General features: G+C 42.5%; 1 protein-coding gene across 2 annotated transcripts in view; it reads right to left on the bottom strand.

Moving 5' to 3' along the window:
• LOC119655929 (aquaporin AQPAn.G) overlaps nucleotides 1–22,891 on the bottom strand; it is a 45,607-nt gene that overhangs the window by 2,705 nt on the left and 20,011 nt on the right. For both annotated transcript variants that reach the window (XM_038062122.1, XM_038062114.1), the window contains 3 exons: nucleotides 13,042–13,157; nucleotides 12,701–12,804; nucleotides 12,272–12,415 (listed from right to left, as the gene is read on the bottom strand). In XM_038062122.1, coding sequence (XP_037918050.1) covers nucleotides 12,272–12,415; nucleotides 12,701–12,804; nucleotides 13,042–13,132 — 339 coding nt within the window. In that variant the 5' untranslated portion in view covers nucleotides 13,133–13,157. The remainder of the gene's footprint in view (nucleotides 1–12,271; nucleotides 12,416–12,700; nucleotides 12,805–13,041; nucleotides 13,158–22,891) is intronic.

The raw sequence follows: 22,891 nt of genomic DNA, 5'->3' as shown, positions 1-22,891 counted from the left end.
AATAATAGGCGGCACACTTTTGTAAAGAGTTCTTTCTTTTCTTCGTGCCTTTAGTGTAACCTTTATTCATACGTGGCTTTTCTCTTACGCTTTTGCGGGTCTATCCTCTAACGTTTTGTTGAAGATAAATGAGGTTTATAACAGAATTTCTTTCTTCCATTCTATTTAAGCTAGTATTAGTTTTTAATATTAGACCGTGTCTGGACGGACCTTTCCTTCTCTGTCGATATAGAAATAGTTTTCCTAATTCAGGCCACTATGCCATACTGTTTGTAACCTCACATAACTATATTTCGGAAGAAATAGCCCTTTTTTTCTGCTACGAGCCCAACGAAAAATCGTGCCGACATATCCTTTATGCTGTCTTGACTGGAGAACGTGCAGGAGTTCAACAAACCATGACGTCTATTTTCAAACATCTGGACTACACTGACGATATCTGCTAACTCTCTCATCTAGTCATGGACTTTGGCCAAATGGTTCTTGATTTGGAAAAGGAGGTAAGCGAACAAGGGCTAATGGTAACTAGAAAACCAGCAAACAGAAGGTTCTCAGTCGAAACAAAATTTGGAAATGAAAATTTCCCAACCCCATGCTACTATAGTGAACGACCCTGTTTCTCAAAAGTTTCAGGCCTTCGTCAACTCATGTCTACATCATGCCATTGGGATATTCTGACCCGAACGGAGAAATACGTCAGCTACAAGTGAGTCACCGGTAAATATATTGATGAAAAGCGGAAGTGAAAGTATATTGACTACATACTGAGAAAAAGCTTCAACTCTATTGCGTACTATACCATGCACTGGAATCCACTATCCCAGGATGACCGATGAGTATTTCGCACTAGAAATATGTGGAACAGAACTGTGAAGGACACATTCCAGGATCCCATAGCAATGTTCGTAAGAGTGTCCACCAGACCAAATCTGTGAATTGAAGAATCTAATCTAAGCGAACCGACTAAACTACCAAAGGAATAACCAATGCAGAACATAAAAAAAAGTAATCGCAAAATGAAATATCCACAAAAAAAATATCCAACATCGGATACTGATTCTAGGCATGAATATTGATTCTAGGATTCTTCGGAATTTTTTTAAATGTCCGTGGTCTCATGATCATTCAATTTTCACTCGTTGTGTATCTGCTTTGAAATCGCCAAAGTGGCGACCGTTTCAAAATGGAAAAAGAAAGGTAGTCCAGGTTGCATCAAAATTGTTGAACGTATTCTTGACAATCGTATTCACGACGTCGTTCAAATAACTGTGCGAGGTTTTTCAAGAAATGTGGAACTACTGACGTAATAAACGCTCCGCGGTTACTCATGGAGAAACACCGTGAGAAAGATCGCCTTCTTTACATTGTATTTCTGCATCTCACCGTGTGCCATACAAACCCATCTGGTTTGCTCTACGTGAAATTGTTCCACCACGATCCGAAAAGTAAAATTCACTGCTTTATGCAGATGATGTTTTCCTAGCAACTCTCTCTCTCTCTCTCAACAGCTGATCTCGAGCAACTTGTTAAAAAATGGAATGATCGCCTCATACAACACGGTCTCAGATTTGGATAAGATCTGGAAGCGATCACATACTCTGCCCCCAAACTTGTCGATAATTATTACGGCTAGATCATCCGCAAATGCTTGTGCGAAAACCTTTGTGTCCTCCAGGAGCAATAGCAAAGTGTCCATAACCAGGAGCCATAAGAGATGAGTGAAAAAGACTTCCTGTTGGCAACCCCTAAGACATCCTGCCTCAATAGACATCTGTCCGACCAATATGGGAATGATCCACTTGATTAACAGCGGATCAATTCGAATGAAATATAATTGAAGGCGCCTTCGATGTCTATGAATGCGGCAGCTCCGGGTCTTCTTTTCCCTTGCTGATCAGCGCGAGTCTCTCTTCTTCCAGCGGGAAGGAAAATGCCCTCCTTGAAGCAGACGTTGAACACGCCAAGCAGCAAGTCTGGTCGTTGACGGAACACCAGTTTGTACACTTTTGGCGGGATATCATCAAGACCTGGTGCCTCCTGGTTTTAATGGTAAGAACCGCTTCTTCGAGCTCTCTGATTGAGAAAAAGGGGGCAATCCTCGACACTTTCCGGGCTATTGACATCAACCCATACAGGATGTCTAGAGAATAATGTCCGTACAATGCAGTCCATCTGGTCGGTGTTTAGTATACAGGGCTGCCGCAGAGCTCCGATTTTCCAGTGAAAAGCTTATAGCCAAGTCCCCACGGCCCCTCACTCGCCTCGTTAACCAGGCTTTGCCAGCCGCGAACTTCGCTTTCATTTATCGCGCTGCGAAGCTTCTTTTTTGCTGATACAAACTCTGCCTTTACGGCGCATGCTTCCTCGTTGGCGTGTAAACGTTATGCTAAACAGCGGCGCTTATGACACTCCCTGCGTAGGTCGGCAATTTCTTCCGCCCACCAGTCCATAGAAGGCTTGCCACGGCTGGGGCCCCTCCGGGGTATGGAATCCTTACACGCTGTCTTTATCAAGTTCATCAGCGAGTTTCCGACAGAGTCAGCTGCAACGCTAACATCCTCTGAATCGCCCTCCAGCACGACTCTGCCTGCTCCAAGAGCTTGGACGAACGTCCCGATGTTTACACTTCCGACATTCCAGAGGCAGGATGAACGCCGGTAAGTAACGTCGACCACTTTGAATGCGACGTACTAGTGATGACTTGCCACTTCCAGATCTGAATAAGATAGAAATTTTATCGACCAATCCCCATGAAGCAAGCGTTATCACTGTGTGCGGCAGTGACCTGCCCAGAACCGAGCGATTTAAATATCTCGGGTAAACGCTATCAGCCAATAGAGAGCTTATGAAATTGTTTCACGCATTAGGACAACCTGAACAAAGTGGCGTTCCACCACTGGTGTTTTTTGGGATCGACGTATCAACAAATGTTTCAAATCTAAAATTTACCGCAGTGTAGTCCACCCTGTCGCCCTCTATGGTTCTGAGTGTTGGCCGATCGTTGAAAAATTGCGAGAGGTGAGGTTTCGACGGTATGGTCACGTAATTCACGCTAAGAAAAATTCGATTGTCAAGACTGATTTGAACATCGAAATAAATGGGAAAAGACCAAAAGATCGGTCGAAACAACGGTGGCTGATTCATTTAATGTAGATTTGAAAGCCTCGGGGCTGCATCCAAATCAGGTCTTTAAAAGAAATAAATCGCGTAACCGACCATGATGAGCCGACCACACTTGTGAACGGGACAAAAACTAAAGAAAAACAGGAAGGCCCCTGAAACCAAATAGTTATCAACCCTTTCGAATATGACACATTTACCCTTTACTTTACCAAAATTACATTAGTACTATGTGGGTGAAAAACTCATCTAGAAACGCGGCGATATGGGCACGCAGACGGCAAGTCATTCAAAAAGCAATGGTATTCCCGGGAGCCAGTTTTGTAAGGGCAAAAGTCGCAACGCAATATGAGGAGATGTTAGAGGACTTGGTGTTGGCCGCTAGAGACCACAGCCCCAAAATCATTACCGCGATTTTAACGAGTGGGCCTGAGACTGGGGAAGTTGAGTGACGAACACAAGAGGCCAAATCTTGCTTAAAACCTTCACGGAGCTGGACATCGTAATAGCGGCAAATGTAGATTTCATATAGCGATCCCGAGTGTCCCTTTTGAAATATGTCTCCTTGAGCGTTAAGTGGTTTTCCGTCATGCACAACATCGTCAATTCGACTTCAAGTATTTTATCATTGATATATGTTAGCGATATCACTACCCATATCTATGATAGGAAACGAAGAAGTGGCAGACCCTGTGTAATGATAGGAGTGGGGAATAGGAGATCAGGTCGATCATCCTGAGTGGCCGATAACCACCTAGAGGGCAGAGCTATCCCAAAAATCTAAACAAATTGACCGTGAAGGTCCGCCCGCAAAGATTGAAGCTCCATTAAAGTGCTCGGTCGACACGTTCTTGCACGCCTCTTTGCTAGCCAGGCTCGGGAATGTGGGGGATCCTTTGAGCGCTTTGATTCCTCACGTTTCAATCTTTGTGGGCGGACCTTCACTGTCAATTTAGCCAATTTGTTTAGACTTTTGGGATAGCTCTGCCCTCTAGGTCGTTATCGGCCACTCAGGATGATCGACCTGATCTCCTATTCCCCACTCCTATCATTACAAATGGCACCCAACGTGGGGCCCAACATTTCCTGGATTCAGGCCTAATTTATTATTTGCAGGTTTTCTGAATCAAGTGGAAGATAGCCGATTCCGGCTCACAACTTTGTTTGGTGGTGTCGGATAGAGAATCAATAGATTCTCAATATTGTTCCCCGCTAGGCTCCACGTACACTTGTCTTCAGATTTCTAGTTTTAGGTTTCACGCCTTTTTCCCCGGAAGCAAGTGTTCCTAAGCCTCAATTTCCTTTCCCACCTTGTAACGTAGAGTTTCCTGTCCTATCCTTGGTAGTATACCATAAGAGCTAGTAGTTTGTTGTGTTTGTCTTGAGATATAACGTCTCGTAGGTGGTTGCCTTCCAGGAGCCTCTGGATCTACGGGCCTTTGCGGCTATAAGCTGAAAGGTATTGCCGTCCGAGCTTCTGAGGAGTGTCCTTCCCTACCTTTATGTGAAACGGCTATCTCTTCGTTTCAGATTTGAAGAAAATTAAATATTCTTTCTTCTTCGTAGGGATGAAGTGACGGGTGAGATGAGTTCTTGATGGAACACGGAGGTAGTCCGCTAAATGCTGTGCCGTTCCGTCCTCAATGATTCATCTTCACTTTGTTCTCTGACTTCAGACGAGGAAGATTGAATTCTCGCGATCCCTTTTTGAATGTTTTTTTTTAATACTCTACGACGGGGAGCAACTCGATTGTTGTCTCTTCATGGAAAAACACTGTGTGGAAGTTTTCTGCACACAGATGGAAAAAAATTTATAAGGTTGGGATGGCTTTTTGGTCATCCGATAGTTTTGGTTTTGCTTTTGGGAGTGGAAGGTTGGATGAGCACCGGGAACAGCCGTGAAGTGACGCAGTGGAAAGGGATTTTGGAGAAGTTTCGATTGAGGAAGAAGGCAAGGTTGGATTAGCAACGGGACCAGCCGTGAAGCGGCGCAGTGGAAAAGGATTTTGGAGAAGTTTCCTTTGTGGAGGACTGCTAAGCATCGGCAACGTTTTGTTGATACACTTTACGTGTCGCCAAGCGGCGAGTTTTCTGTTTATCTGATTTATTTTGGTTGCATAACATCACAAACAATGTTCATTTGACTCGTTCACTTTCATTTCGTTGCAATATCGTTGGAGTAGTAGGATCGGATGCTGTCGCTGTTCGAGGAAAAAAGGGCGTTACCATATAAATTGGATTGAATGCATTTTGCATTCTGAATAAATAAATTTAAGAATATCGACAAATAATAAAGAAATTAATTAAGCAATTATTATATTGAGCACTTAAATATTTACGGAGTAAAATGAGTCAAGCCAAACTACACGCCAATCCGAGCTCGGAGTGACGACCTGGGTGAGTCATTGTTTTTATTTTCTTTTTTTATTTTTTTTTATTTTTATTTTTTTGTTATTATTTTCCTTCTTTGAATTTTATCTATTGTTTATTTTTATTTTCATTTTTTTTTTGTTATAATTAATGTATGAAAGTTGCTGGAACAATGAATAATGATGCGTGAGTAGTCTAATCGTAGTTTGAGGACTTCCTCCCTTTCGTATCCTCCTTTCTCCCGCGGAATCTCTATAAGGGACATCCTCAAAATGAATAACTGGCCGGGGGATGTCGAGGAAGGGCGGGAACCTCAGAGGCCGCGCCTCATACAAGATCTGAGGCGGAAGTGACAATAATTGAGACGGTGATCCGTCGTGGATCTTCCCCTCCTTGATCGCGGCACTCGGGTCCGGAGACTTACGGCTCCACGCGCGCAGTCGAGCCGTTTTTTTTTCTTTTCTAATTTCCAATTTTAGTTCGCGTCCTGTTTATCATTCGATAGGCCGTCACGAAATCCTAATTAACGTCTATTTTAGAATCCGGTGCGGACCCACGCATCGGAATAGACACGTTATTTTGTAGTAGTGAAGCGTGAGGGATCAAAGCACTCAAAGGACCCCCCCACATTCCCGAGCCTGGCTAGCACAGAGGCGTGCAAGAACGTGTCGACCGAGCACTTTGATGGAGCTTCAATCTTTGTGGGCGGACCTTCACGGTCAATTTAGCCAATTTGTTTAGATTTTTGGGATAGCTCTGCCCTCTAGGTCGTTATCGGCCACTCAGGATGATCGACCTGATCTCCTATTCCCACTCTTACCATTACACCTGCTTCAGATGAGCAATACCGGAATAGAGATACTTACTAAATTAGGCCTAGACCGGCGACTGGTTGTTGTGCCATTGATGATGATGATATTTTTTCAATTAAATAAACTTTAATAATAAAGTCCACACAGTGGTTAACAAATCGGCAAAATACACAACAAATCGCCAAATACACAATATTTTATATCTAGTACGAATAGTTATGGGGTGAGTGTGTATTTTCTATCCAAAAAACTAACTAAAAATTAAACTAATCTAGATCGATCAAATGGATATTCGAGAAAGTGGTGCAATATACGGACAAATTTGTTAATCTTTAGAGAATATAATTTGGGTAAAGAAAATTTATTGGGTCGCCTTTTCACTCCTTAGCCAGATAAACCATTCCGATTTGACCAATGTGCTCAGAGAACATCTTTTTTATTTCGTCCCATTTTACGTTTCAGTAGGACACCTTCAAAATCTAAACTTCAAAAGTTACAAATGGGTAGTTATCGACAAAAAATGTAAAACATCTAAGTTGGGTGGCTCGCTCTCCCACTCTAATCAAAGTTAAGCCCTTGAGTGTTTAACGCAAGTACCTGTCGTGAAGACTTAATCCTACGGTCCTCTTCAGACACGGATTGATTTTATGACCACAATCAGAGCCCCGCTGAGACAAGCAACAACGGTACCAGTCTATACCAAATGCATGGCTTAGCATTCATACTGGTGGATGCAAGACATACCTAAATCTCTACCGAACTAAGGAGTACGGCACCCGCGTTGAAACGCAAAACCACGCCGAGGCCCGAAGGCCTCTTCTCGCTTGACCATAACCACAACCCCCATGACACTCCCACTAGGGGGCCTACCGCAAATAACCGAGCTTTAAGCACATACAACGAGAGTTCACCCGAAGTATGAGAGTCCAGGAGCTATCCCGGTTCCCATGGTACAAGTATACCCCTGGTAAGGTTTCGTGACCAATTTGCCACTTCTGATAAGTCCCCGTGCAGACTCGGGTCTGATCGCCCTAATTAGGCCTTTGAAACATTCGCCTATTGCATCACGGCCGGCAAACCAAAGTGAGTACAGCGTCTCCCGGTGCCACCACTATGGAGGTTCTCCTCGGCCACTTGATTTTGGTTTGGCCGACAGGGTTTCCGCTCCGTTTTCCTCACCGCCACGTCTGAGGACCACTCTAATCAAAGTGAAAGTGATCGGGGTTGAATGACTTGTAAGTGATGTCATGCAAGACAAACTCTAAATATATCAGATTTTCGTGGTCCTAATTTACGCCAATGGTTTAAAATCCTTCTCAGTTAATTTCAAATCTAAATTAATTATTTAATACCGAATACAACAGATTCGTTAAATTTATCGATAAAAACGGTAAAGCTGTCGGTTATTAATAACCCAAATTGTTACTAGTCTTATAATTATTTGATGGTGTTTGAATTTCGAATTATTTAAATCTAAAAAAAATTGTGACAATGCAGAATTACAAGAGAGATCGTGAGAAAATGGCAAATTTGGTTCAAATCACAATATTACTAGCAAAATCAGAAGTACAAAACCAGCACTGAAAAAGGACACATGTTGTGCCCGAAACACGTGTCTACATTTAAAAAAAAAAACACAATAAATCTATAGTTAAACCGGAAACTTTTTCTTTTAATAGTTTTAGTCAGAAGATCTTCTATTTTTTATTGATAAATTTTTCTTTTCTTAAATCTGAAATGTTCTTGATCAGATTGACGTGAAGCATAGCATCCCACTCCAGTATCTGTATCTTTCGCGTTCTTATATCACCCCTCCACCCCTGTGTGGAGTTACCAAATCACCCATCAGGCACATCCCTTCGTGCGGATAAGGGAATGCTCGGCGAATGTGTCATGGCATGCACATGCATGCATCCGGAAATGTGCGTGTATGGGCATGTTTATGCGCAGGTCGGGTAGGTGGGAAGTAAACGCCCACCCGTGGATAAAAATTGGCCATGGGAAGGATACACAGAACTAAAACCAAACATGGAGGAGCAGAAGAAGAATGAAGTTACGGTGCAGGGCTTCGGAAACCCAGTACCGGCGGTTTTATGGAGTGAGCAAGCGGGCTCCCGGCCGTCGATATCCAACGACCGCAGTGCCTCAGTAGTGGGAACCTTGGCTACTGTGGCATCTAATGTTACAAGCGTACGGGAGGAACTTGAACTGGCACCAGTGATGGACCCGTTCAGAAGGAGCTCGATTTTTCGCAGATCCCCTCCCACACGGGCACAAGTCCCCACGATCGCTACCCCCAGTGGGAAACCTATACCTTCAGTCTGCAGTCTGCAGTGGCTACGTCGACAAAGGGGATCGAACCTTCAAATCGGATGCGGAAGCTTGGTGGAAGGTAGAACCGCGGAAAAAAAATTATCGGAGGAAGATTAGACCGGAGGTGATTTTCATTTCCAAACGGGGCGAAGGGTCATACGCCGACATTCTCAGGAAAGTGAAGGCAGACCCCGAACTCACCAATTTGGGAGATAACGTCAGCCGCATTAGACGGTCCCAGAAGGGAGATCTTACGTTGGAACTTAAGAAATCCAAGGATGTAACCGCGGACAAATTCTTAAGCCAAATCGGGAAGACTTTAGGGCAGGAAGCCGACATAAGAGCTAGCAGGCCGGAGATCACTATAATCTGCAAAGATATAGATGAAATCACGACGAAGGAGGAGGTTCGCGAAGCGTTGGAGAAACAGTTCGATCTTGCCGGACTACAAGAGTCAGTGGTGAAAACGCTAAGGAAAGCCTATGGGGGAACACAAACCGCCATCATCAGCCTACCAGTGGAGAACGCACTCAAACTGTTAGCAGCAGGGAGAGTGAGAATAGGCTGGGTTATGTGTCGCCTTAGGGAACAGGTGGCGTTAAAACGGTGCTTTAGATGCCTTGGCTTTGGTCACATTGCGAAGGCATGCACTAGTCCAAATGACAGGTCAAAGCAATGCAGGAGATGCGGAGTGGAAGGCTATATCAGCAAGGACTGCGGAGCTGACCCAAATTGTCCACGGTGCAAAGGAAAGGAGGGTGTGGACCATCGGCACATTGCGGGCAGCAGCAAGTGCCCGGAATACAGGAGAGCCTTTAGCACAAATCGCAGATGAGGTTGATACAAATCAACCTCAACCACTGCGAGGCGGCGCAGGATCTACTCGCGCAAACAACAGTGAACATGCCGAAACCGCGGTGGTAGCGTTTGGGTCAAAGACCAAACAGGCCAAGCAGCGCTGTGGATTTGTGGAGAACAAGCCTTCCAGGAAATAATGGAGCACCCGGAGGACTTCATCAGAGTGAAGGTGAAGGGCATTCACATCTACAGCTGCTATGCTCCACCCAGCGCTACACTCGTCGAGTATGAGCAGAGTCTTGCCGCTCTTGTTTTGGATGCAAGAGGACGTTGGCCGATCATAATAGGAGGCGATTTCAATGCGTGGGCTCTTGAATGGGGCAGCCGGATAACTAATGTCAGGGAACGTGTTCTCCTCGAAGCATTCACGGAGCTGGACGTGGTACTCGCGAATGTTGGGTCTTCGTACACTTTCCGGGGAAGGGGCCTGGCGTCTATAGTGGACCTGACATACGTGAATGCCACTTTAGCCAGTAGAATCGCTTGGCATGTCAGTGAGGACTATACTCACAGCGACCACCAGGCAATCTGCATAGAGATCAAGGGCGGATCGAGCTCGAAAAAGAGTTTTCGCAGAATGCCGGGTGGTATGCTTTGCTGGACAGTGAAAGCTTTCGAGGGGGACACGTTTTCCGCGGTGCTCAAATCCGACATATCCCTGAATGGTACGGCTGGAAAGAAAGCCACCCAGATCACTCGATGGGTGAAGGAAGCATGCGATGCTACTATGCCCAGAAGGCGATTGCTCCCCAGTAGGCAACCCAACTACTGGTGGAACAACGAAATCGCAAGTTTGCGAGCCACATGTTTTCGGGCAAGGAGGCTTTGCCAGAGGCTCAGGTGAAAACTCGGTGGCGACGGTCGAGAGGAGGCACACAAGCAACTGCGTGGCCGCCTAAAGGAAGCCATTCGGAGGAGCAAAAAGAACTGCTTCAAACAGCTGTGCGACCATGCCGACAATAAACCCTTGGGGCGAGGCTTACAGAGTGGTGATGAAAAGGCTGCGGAAATCACCCCAGGTGACCGTCCGCGCCTCCTGAAACAGATTGTTACCACTCTGTTCCCTCACCACGGAAATAGGGGTAGGCAGATTTTTGTCCAACTAAATGACGGCATAATACCGCCTGTAACTGTGGAGGAGCTGCGGGAAATATGTGGTAGTCTGAATGAAATTATGCGGTGTTTCCAACGATTCATTAATTGAAGTAATAAAAACTTGTTGTTTCTTTTTCGTTGGTGTGGATATTTACCCTTGCAAATACCGATATTTCGGAAACCACTTAAGTTAGAACTTGTTGATGAAGGGAACAAATAGTTCCCCAGTTTGGTTTCCGACGCGCCCACTCTACGGTGGACGCAATTGGCGTGGTGGTAAACCTGGCAAAAGGTGCACTGATTTCTGGCGGCTGCTGTGACGTGGTGGCGTTAGATGTCAAAAACGCATTCAACTCGGCCAACTGGAATAGAATTAAACGGGCGTTGGCTGACATAGGTGTCCCCGGATACTTAGCGAATTTGGTGGAAAACTACCTCTCAGAGACGACTCTCTGGTACGGAACGGATGAGGGCCCCAAAGAGTACATTGTTACAGCCGGGGTACTACAGGGATCGGTACTTGGTCCCCTGTTGTGGAATATCATGTTAAATGGGGTGCTTGCTCTTCCCGTCCCAGCGGGGACTACGATTGTCGGCTTTGCTGATGACCTAGCTGTGGTTGTTGCAGCAAAACACCCAGAAGATGTGGAGCTTTACGCAACGGAAACAGTGAGCGGTAAAATCCTGGCTAAAAAAGGCCGGGCTGACCTTGGCGGACGCGAAAACGGAAGCGGTCTTAATAACGAACCGCAGGAAAAATAACACTGTAAAAGTTGAGGTCGGTGGACATACGGTCGTATCAAAGCCGGCTATCAAATACCTGGAGGTAATAATTGACACAAAATTGAGTTTAAGGGAACACCTAGAGTATGCATGCCAAAAGGCAGCCAGTGCCACCACGGCACTTGCAAAATGTTGCCAAATATTGATGGACCGAAACATTGTCGGAGGTTGGTGCTAGCCGGAGTGGTGCGCTCCATCCTGCTCTACTCGTCGTCTGTGTGGGCAGAGGCACTTGCAAAGTCTCAGAGACGGAAGCAGGTGAACTCGGTTTACCGGCGGATGGCTTTGAGGGTTTGCAGTGCTTTTAGAACCACATCAGATGAGGCAGTATTGGTGGTGGCAGGCATGATCCCGGTAGACATTCTGGCCAAAGAAATGAGTGTCCTGTACAATGCAAGACGTATGGAGGGGCATGCACAGCGTAGAAATGCAGTAAGGTCAGAGTCGCTTGATCTCTGGCAACGCAGATGGGACGAGTCTACGAAAGGTCGGTGGACGCACAGGCTCATTGCCAATATTAGGGTGTGGCTTGGTTGGCTCCGCAATCATCGAAATGCAGGAGGAGTTACTGAAGGAACAAAGAAGGAGGAAAGCTGCAAATAGGAGATGGATGAGTGCCTAAGAGCAAACCTATCCCGCGAAGTAATACCTCAATGGTGGTCCCGCAGGGCTGGGGCTGGAAAGACCGCGGGTGGTTTTTAGTGGGTGTGAATCCCACACGCGCCCGCTGTAGTGTTTTCCATTGATCCTCTGAAATTTATCTTATACTAAGCCAAATCTCTGATACCATATAGAAGTATAGTGTCAAAGCAAATCCATTGAGGCGAAAAGCGAACCCTAACCTAAACTGATTTGAATTCAAAGTGAGAAGCACATTATCCATGCATTATAGCAGACCCCCTCAATGTTATCAGACCTACCTTGATTGCTGCTGTTCCGGCGATAGCCCCAGCGCATTGCACGACTATATAGCACAGAGCCCGCACAATGCTTATCTTGCCTGCAACCAGCAACCCAATTGTAACTGCGGGGTTGACGTGACCTCCACTAGCATGACCTACAACCTGTAATAAAATCATATTAAACCATTATGTGCTGAAGATAATTTGAAAGTGTAATTCTTTAATAAATTAATCATTGTTCTAAGAATAGAACTGGATTTTGGTGACGATCTTCTGGCCATGCCGGAAAATTACGAAACCAACATATGACATGGTACCATATTTGGCTGGAACAATCAAAATATTTCCTTTCAATCGCTTCCCTTCTGATACAATGGATTATAAATTAGCGTCATAATGTAGAAACTATAACATAAATTAGAGACTTTTACAAGCAGCTTAAAGTACCATTATCGCCATGAAAACGGCCAAGCCAAACGCTAAGGCGATGTACGTCGTATTTGGAGCTTGCGTACATGCTGCACATCCAAAGAAGTTCAGCAAGAAGGTTCCTATGAGCGAGAACAAAAAATGAAGAAGACATTAATGAAACATTTTCGTTGATAGAAATGAATTTGTTGATATATTCATTCGCTTCTTCTTATCGGGGTTAACACGATGTACAAACAAATTAGAGAGCAGCGGAAAAAGCAATAAAATAATGCAAATGACATCATAGTTGGAGGTTTGGTCATGAATAAATGTACATATGCGTCTTATTATATTTTAATGTGCTTTAAGATACTCACCAATGAATTCACCTGTCAGCGCCCTCCAAAATTCTGTCTTTTTAGTTTTTAGTTCGTTAATTCCAAGGGTATAGTGAAATGATCCCGCCATTGTTGGTTAATTCTTTAGATTCGATCTACCATAAAAATAAATTACATTACCAAATTATTAAAAATTATTTATATGAAAGTATATGTATATTTTGAAATATCTTAATTAATTCAGCAAAGGTCGGAAAACGAAAGCAGTTTTTATGTTAGAATGCTTGGACACACGATATTTCCATTTCTACATAGCTCCTAGCGCATTAGCATTGAGTACGTCTGGTGCTGACATTTTACGTATTAGATTGCGGTAATTCCACTCCATAGAGGCAATGTTGACCTATTATAACTTTATTAATATTAAAAGGATTTCCACCAAACTTTCCAGGATCATGCCCGATAGATTCTTGCAAAATTTCTGGCTGCACCAAAAATTTTAAAGGTTCTGTAGTACGTTTCCAAAATATAGTAACATACAATCATTTGGACAGATATTGAGGTGGAGATTATTTCGGGGTCTAGGTACCATATGCAGGAAACAGCATACATTTTTCCAATTGTTTCGGTTTGCGCAAATTTGTGGATGAGTGGAATTGGATATCGGTCAGGAACAGTCTGTGTATTTAGCCTTCTGTAATCCCCACATGGACGCCACTCGCCGTTTGGCTTAGGGACCATATGCAATGGTGAAGACCAACAGCTGTTTGAGGGCCTGCAGATACCCTGTTGAACGAGTTGTTCAAACTCTTTCCGGGCAATAGCCAGTTTCTGGGGTGGTAGAGGACGCACCTTCGAGAAGATCGGGGAACCAGTAGTGATAATGTGGTGCTGCACATTGTGCTTCACTGGTTTGGAGAGACTACACTCGGTAGTAATCTGGCTGAACTTTTGGAGAAGTGCCCGAACACGAGAGTCGGTAATGTCTTCTAAAAGAACGGAAAGATTATTGCCCGAGTGAGATACCATTTGTCCCGACGAATTAAGATTGGCCGTGGAATCTATAAGAGACTTGTTTTGCAAGTCTACCAGCAACCCATAGTGACACAAGAAGTCTGCGCCTAGTACAGGGAAGTTGACATCCGCCAGAATGAAACGCCACGAAAATGTCCTACGCAAGCCAAGACTCACGTCCACTTGCCTACACCCGTAGGTGTTGATACGGAAGAACCCGAGACTCCCAAGTGATGTGGTCTTCGACAAGAGATTGGGTCTCACAGAGTCGGGGTTGGTGCGTCTGCTGACAGACAATCTCCGACGCATCAAGGCCACTTCTCCCACTCAACATTCGTCCGTACCTGTCTGTGTGTCCAAGGAACTTGACACGTGTACGTGCGGCGCGGCAGGATTCGCGGCATTGGAAATTTATTTCGAATATTGGGAATACTAGCGAACATATGACACCACCGGCGCTCTCCATTCAGTTTAGAGCCCGCCACAGGAGTGGAGAGCAGGCGGTGGAAGAGTGCCATTAGCAGGCGGGGGAATGACAAAAAATAATGGCAAGTCTTCCGTCAGCTGTCAGAGAGAAAATAGGATATTACAAATACTGATTTAGTTAACACTACTTTATTTCACATTATAGCTAAGACTATTATAAAAATTCTAGTTAATTTTTACAAATAATTAAAACTACAACATAAGATACATAAATCTTTTTTTTTGTAATATCTTCTTTTCTCTCTGACAGCTGACGGAAGACTCACCATTATTTTTTGTCATTCCGAAGCCTACTAATGGCACTCTTCCACCGTCTGCTCTCCACTCCTGTGGCGAGCTCTAAACTGAGTGGAGAGCGCCGGTGGCGTCATCTGCCCGCTGGTATTCGCAAGATTCGAAATAAATTTCGAATGCCGCGAATCCTGCCGCGCCACAGAGGTTAACACTTCCAACATTTCCATGGAAATTCCATGTCAAAAGGTTTGACCATGTCTGAGAAAAATACGTCCAACAGATAGACAGAGAGGTGGGTCGACAAACAGATATACAGTGTACGGATTTTAGTAAGGTTTCATTTTCGACGAAAGCTAAGCACATACATGTTGTAATGACAGAATTGGTGGTCGGTGGTCAAAAGATCATCGTTAGTAGCCGGAGACGACCAAGAGAGAAGAGTTACCATAAAAACCTAAACAGATAGCGAAATTGACCGTCAATGTCCGCCCACAAATCTTGAAGCTCCATCGACACGTACTTCCACGCGTTTCTGCTTGCGAACCTCGTGAATTTGGGGGGGGGGGGGGGGGGGGTCCTTTAGGCACTTCGATCGCTCACGTGTCATTGCATAAAATTCACGTGCCTTTTCCGATGCGTAGGTCCACACCGGATTTTAAAAGCAGCACGCTAGCTAAACCAGAAAGAAAAAAAAATAAGCCGGGAAACCGGAAGCTCAGCACTTCAGGTATGAAAGGTTTTTGTGTCATTCGGAGCCTAGGAGTGGCAGCCTCCGTTAAAAAATGTTAAAGTCCGTGAAAAAATGATCACTTTCGTTTGATACCAGCTTATATTTGGTGAAAAAAAAATTTCACAGCCCTTTTGCGTGTATGGGAACCCCCTCCCTTAAATTTGTAGATGTAGAATAATGTAACTCCTTGCGTGCGAGAGCATTCACAATTCCCACTTTTCCACTAAATTTCGTGTCGATCACTATAATCGTCTCCGAGAGAAATGTATGTGACAGACAAACGGAGTGACGGACAGACCATAAACCGATTTTAACAAGGTTTTATTTTACACAAAACCTTAACAAGACGTCTCGTCCGCGCACGTGGAGCCATTAAACTCCTGACCCGAGTGCTCCGATCGAAAAGGGGGATCCACGACGGATCACCTCCTTGATCAACGTCTCTCCTGCTCCAGATGATGTATAGGCCTTTGAGATTACCACCAAACCTTGACTTCCTCATGCCATTATATAGAAGGATGCTTGTTGTAAGAGTCTTATGGGGCTAATGAGGAGTAGGGGAAAAGAAAGTCCTCAAATCAAAAGGAAATTATTTGAAATTCATTTCCATGTGTAATTCATAAATGATAAAAACGATATAACTTCAGAGTAAAAAAAAAAACAAATAAATTAAAAAAATTTAAAAAAAATAAAATATAAATAAAATATTCTACCAATACTGCTTCGATAAACAATTTACAAAAGGGATTGTACTTATTGGAAAATTCTTCCTTTCCATTGTTGCGGCACTTCCTCAGGTCAATAACTTTACAGAAACCGCTTTTAAGAATGATTCCCATTCTTCTGTCTTTCCGCCGCAAAACTTCAATGAAAATTCCTTTTCTTTTCCTCTCTCTTGCACCCTTCACTTCACCGTTGAATATGGTCATATTTTCATTTACAGAAAGTCTCAAGCAAAACATCAAATTGAGTCAACCTCAAAATGTTAAAATGTTCGACTGTTGCCTATTCCTTCCACTTATTCATGTGCACCCATCCGAAACTCCCAAGTTGACTGAATTCCTACCAATTTAGTTGTCCTTGCAAGAAAGAGTATGCCAATCAGACTTCTTTTGGGACAAAATATTTGGGGTAAACTCCCCTGGCAAGACACTTCAGAATATGTCATTTACCTGGGTCTCCAATTTCTTCTTCAGCAAATTTTCTCGTTTATCACTCAGAAAAGATTGTATTTGTCGCACGGCCTCGAATCGACTTCCGGTCCAGCCGTTCCGCTGTCAAAAGATCAGCCAGTCTCGCCTCAACCGGGCCTGCGTTTTAAAATAAATGATCCGGTCAAATTTTGACCGATCATCATATTTGAACATACAAATTAACCGACTTTAGAATTTTATAGAGAGAGGTGGTAGATTTGGATAAATAGCATGAAATTGTTGATTTTTTTAAAATAAAATATTTATATCAATTGTGAATGTTGAGGAAGGGAAAAAGGAAATTAGGAGAACTATATTGAGAAAGGTAAGGGGTGTTCAAAATGGAGGAAACAAAGAAGGGAACACTACAATATGTAATCTCAATATTCTTCCAGACTCCCTACGCACATTTTCTCTTGACTTTTTTTCAATCTTTTGTGAAGCATTGTGTATCCATAGTCTCTTCCATCTTATTTTTGTTTATTCAACCAATTGTGCTTCATTATTATAACACTTCAGACCGCTCGAACGAGAAGACTAGATGCAGGAAGAGTAAATCTAGTGGCAAAGATGCACAGAATGTCATTGTGTCTCTTTGGGGTAGGAACGAAGTAGCTGACCGGCCCATGATCCATATGATTAATGTATTGGTGTGCCGATCCCGGTTAGGTGGTTTTCTTATGTGTGTTTCCCCATCCCATATGACAAACTGTTTAATGCCACATGCAACAATGCAATCAATGCACTGCATCACATACGCAGCACACAGCACCAATCTATATGCGCGGGATTTTTCTCCCACAATTAACGTCACGATCGAAAATATGCAATGATTTTTCTCCACCATAAAACTTCGAAAAATGGGCTGGGAGTTGAATCTCCTCTATAAAGTCTTCTTTCATTTGAGTTATAAGCCATAAGTGTCGGCGGCTTTGCGACATCTGCAACATTTCATCCGCCTTGTCTAGTGACAATCTTAACGGGAGAGTGCATTTATTAATATGCAGCATTTCCTTAGTTATCACTTCCGATGTTTGTAAAGTCTTCGTAGAACTTCTTCGCTGTAAGCACTGATGAAGAGAGTAAGAAGCTCCCTAAATAAGTACTAGTAGAAGTAGCTAAGTACTGGAGAAAGCAGTAAGTAGCTCCCAAAATAATTACTCATTTGGAAAAATATGAAAAGTATTACCTGTGAAGATAAGCTGCATTTAAGTTCAGCGTTTCCTTACTTTTTTACGTTTTAGCACCCCTTTTACTTTCCAATACACTCTTTCTGATTTTATAGTCCCAATGCCAATCTTTTTTATTAATTAAAATAATAATGCCTTTGAAGATTGAGAGAAGAGAGTTTCTTCCCAATTGGTCCGGCCCAACATCAACTGGATGCTGACTTAAGACTACCTCACCCACTACCGATTGCCACCTGTAGCCACTTTTGGTCACGCTGCGCCCAGAACCGAGGTGCGGCAGGGTCTGATGAGTCCTGGACCCTCTACCCTGGATGAAACCGTCAATCAGTTTTTTGAAATGTTGACCTGTGCGGAGCATACTAGCTGGGAAAAATTTGAGGCAGTTTTGCTATGGTTCTAGCGACATTGAATTCAAAGTTCAAGGTCAATTAGCGAGGCTTGGACCGGCCGATGAATGTGGAGTGGTGATCAACTGGACCGAAGGGGTTGGTGAAGAGCTGTAACCGGCATAGTATGACAGATAGGTAGTGGCATTTAAGCTCAGATGTATTCCTGAGGCAACGGTTTTTAATATTAGTGCGAAATTTGAAACAAAACAATAAGAACTTTGGTGATGACATTTGCCTTTCCGAGAAAAAGAGAACGAATCCACCTAAAAAGGATACAGAATACCGAAAGGCGGTAAAACGAGAGTCGCTGGAAAAGTGACAGCAACGGTGGAATGACTCACAGGCTGGACACACACTTTGATTTCTCGTATTGAAGAGTGGATCCAGCCACGACACGGCGAGACTTACTACCATCTGACGCAATTCTTGTCAGGACATGGTGATTACAGCAAGTATCTGCACCAATTCAGGCTGCAAGTTTATCCCTTTTGTCCTGAATGTGATTGCACACGTGAGGACCTGGAGCATGTTATGTTCCACTGTTCACCATTTTACTCAGAGAGGAGGAGTCTGGAAGACTCTCTGAAAATCAACATAAGCCCGCAGAACATGGTCGGGAAAATGATGAAGCCGGGGGGAAATTGATGTACGGTGAAATACATAATCAAAAGTTTACAGGAGGAACTTAGAAAAGCGGAGTACACAAGAAGGTCACGAAGAATGGAAAGTTCGGTTTGGTTTGGCGTAGTCCTCCCCGCGAAGAAATGCTTTGCAGCAATTCTGCTGGGAAGGTAGAAGGAGAAAGTGGGGGTGGTTTTTGTGGGTGAGAATCCGAGCTAGTTGGCACAGTGTCTTTGCAAGATTTCTACCTCCACCCATAAAAGAAAGAAAAGAAAAAAAACAGACAGACATCGACTCGATTCTAATAAGGTTCTGTTCCACACGGAACCTTAAAAAGGCAAAAAAACATATACACAATAGATCTTTGGTGTCATCCGAAATTTGACAACCCACGTTGGGCGCCACAAGTTTAAAGCTTCGGAACTCTTATTTATTGCAAGCGACGGATTTCTCCAGTAGTACTAACAGAAATATTGAACTCCTATATTGCCTTTTGGGATCTAGGCAAGGAGTTTGACTGCTTGCTTCCTGAACTCATCTGTTTATGCACTGTGATAACATCTAGTTCCAAAGGACCAAAACCGCGGGGACTTGATACGCTAAATCATAACATTAGAAAATTTGGACTCTAGCCGAACCAACCTTAGCACCAGGAGAAGTAGCAAAGCCGATATCCAGAGGAGCCTTTTAAATCACTTTCAATATCTTAGCAAAATTAGAAAGCATGTTACGTAGTAGGCAACCCAAGCGATCATATACTTCTACAAAAACAATATACTATGGCATTTAGAACTTGTCACTTCTTATGTACGATTATAAACCAGCCAGTTCTGGAAATGTGCAACCTGGGTCCCACCCTTGAAAACCTGTACATTTTCACATCATTGCATGAATCGTATGTTTTGATTCAGTAGTAGAACAATTTTTCCGTAGAAATTGCATTTATAACACAAAGTCATCTAATTGAGAATCGTTTTCTTGCTTGAATAATAAACGCACATCTTATAGATACTTTGCATGTGTCTCTCTTCGCCCAATCAAGCAGCGTCTCCCGGGGATTTGAGGCGCCTAGAAATGAAAAGTTTGATATCAAAATCTACACCGTTTGAATGTAAACGAGCTCAGTCACCAAGTATAACTATTTATGCATCGGCAACGGAAATTGGCATAAATTTATTTGATATTTACGTAATAATCAAACGATACGTGCAATGGAATCCCTGACGAATAAATCATTTATTTTTTTTAATTGAGTACGAGCATGTCTCACGGCATAGAGGTTATCTAACACTATAAAAAATCAACCCCCGTGCATGAAATTAATTTAATCTATGAAGTTCTAACACCCAAATTGGATTAAAGTTGAAATAAGCACACAAACCAATTATCCTTTAATTTACATGAAACGTATTTAAGCTTCAATAACTGGAATTACCCACATTTTTCTTTCTGAAAACACCCATTTGATGTTTCAATGCACATAAGTAACGTTTACCGACGTGCATGACACACCATTCTGCTATTGATTCAAACCATAATGATAAAACCTCGCCACTAAACAAGGTTAGATGAATAAATTAACAACTATTTTCACCAGAACAGAGTATTAACTATTATGGAAAGGTAATAGCTGACTTGGTATTCATAGTTTATGTTGAATTAGAGAAGATGTGGAATTATCCAAAGCTCTCTTATTTAGTCTTAGTATGTTGGAGAAAAATAAACCAAAGATATTTCATAATTTTTAATAAAACGAGTTAACATCCTTTAGTAAATACACACAACAGCCATATATTATAATATAATAATAGGAGTACACTTTAAGGGGGCCATCCCGTGTGAAGGCCGTTTTTTTCGCTTTTTTTAGTAATTTTTTGTGAAGAACTGGAGAAAGATACAAATACGAATTTTTCTCCATAGATTTATTATCTTGAACGTGCATAATAATTTTTCCATCTCTAAAAAAAGGTGTTTTTCTGCTGTCACGCTAGAGAGCGCTGCGATCATCTTACAGAAAAGAAGTAAACGACATTTTAACGTCAAGACTTAACTACAGTCCGCAAACTAGGATTATTAAAAAATATTAAAAACCAAATTTTTGGTGCTTTGCTAAACATTTTTTTTTGAATTTTGGTGTTTTTTCACAGCTTCTTCAATGAATAAAAAAACTACTAAATAAATCGCAATTATCCTAGTTTGCGGACCGTAGAAATATGTTCTGAATAAGTCCTGAAAATTTCAAAGATTTCCGTTGGATCGGTTTTGGGCTATGGTGGCAGCCGATTTTCAACATGCCGTTTCGAGAACAACGCATTTAAAAAGTAGAATACGATTTTTAGCCATAAAACCTTAACTGACCATTAATCTACTATACCTAATCCATAAACCTTAGGTTTCTTCAAGAAACACATATACAGCCTTAGCTTCAATTCTCGTCCTTTTAGTGAAGTCATTCGAACGTCATTCAGACCGATTAATAGGACCTTTATTTCGGCGATCGGCATAAATTTGGCATGTGACTTATCACGTGTTTAACACTATAATTTCCGAATGACTCCGAATATCGAAAAATCACCTTGCCCATATATTCTACACTATATCTAGATACAATTGATGCCAAAAAAAAATTCGATTATGCGGATCCGACACGCGGGATGACCCCCTTAAGCCAGCTTTCAGTTTATAATCTGGATATCATTATCATCATCAAGAGTAATAAATTGTGTGAAACCTAAAACTCCAAATATCCTTGCGGTCAAGCTCTCTTCTACAATTTTATGTGTTATGCTCCCTAGCAGAAGCATAGAGAAGGAATCCGGACCTGGGATGAAAACTAAACGAACTTGGGATGTAAATTATGTACTTGCTTACTTTTTTTATTGGAATTACTGTTCCGGACCTCCAGAGCTCCAGACCCAAGGGGAAACCCCCTTTCCACCTCCTTCTCCTCAGGCCGGCGCCCTTTCTCTCCCAAGTGGCTGTGTCCTTGCCCAATGTGGTTTAGTATTGAAGCTTTGCTCTGTGCTCTTTTATCAACTCTTTAATAAATATGGAAGTAAGGAAAGGAGCTAATATCCCTTTCATGACGGAAAATTGAAATCGTTCTTAAAAGTAATTGCCTATTCTGATGCCCTTGGTAGTCGCCAGTCATAAAAACGCGTGACTTTTTCTCCTTCCATAAAATCTTTGAAGCTAGTGAAAGCCCTAAATAATAGAAAAAGTATCTCCCAAAGTGCGTAAACCGAATGATAATAATATTTTCTGCAGGAGGAGTCACATAAGGAGCCTTACACTTAAAAATCCATTATGAATTTTCTGTTTCAGAATTACCAATTTTGAATTAAGGGTGCAGTCCAGTTTAGTAATTCAAAGAAATCGATTTTTTTTTATTTTAAGTATTAGTAGTACTAGTTTTACGAGTGCCTGAGCTACGTGTTTTCTCGAAATTGTATCTTTTGAAACGTTAACTAGCAAAGCCATTACACTTTTTCACATGGCCGTCATTTTTGGTTTTTTAGATTTCTTAAATTGCTCTGGTCAAACGAAAATGACTTCCTTTTTTTAGTTCACATCACCTTTCTTCAATTTCGTAATTTATTTATTGTTTTATTTTATGGATTCTTTTGAAATGTCAACAAAAAATTGATAAGAAAAACCGATATTAAAAATGCTTATACCTTCTCCCCTACGTATGAAAATACACTTAAAATTCGACTGTCTAGAATAGAATTCCCCCTTAAAAAATATTTTTCTGTGTGCTGAAGGGACAGATTAATTTAAATTAAAAAATGCATAATGGATTATAAGACAACATCGTTTTTCGCCGCTAGTAGCGGTTTTCATTTTGAGAAAGGGAACAAGTTGGTCCCGAAATACGAAATATTTATGAAAAAATAAAAACTGCTAATAACGACGGAGACGGGTGGCGTTTTAACCCAGTAATATTTTCGCTTGGAACACAGCGAATACACACTCTATGTTCATGTTTAGTAAAAGAGCTGAAGAAAAATCCATAAAAATTGTTTGGCTTTT

This window comes from Hermetia illucens, chromosome 1 (genome assembly GCF_905115235.1).
Source record: "Hermetia illucens chromosome 1, iHerIll2.2.curated.20191125, whole genome shotgun sequence".
Taxonomy (NCBI): Eukaryota; Metazoa; Arthropoda; class Insecta; order Diptera; family Stratiomyidae; genus Hermetia; species Hermetia illucens.
This window is presented reverse-complemented; position numbering and strand designations above follow the sequence as displayed.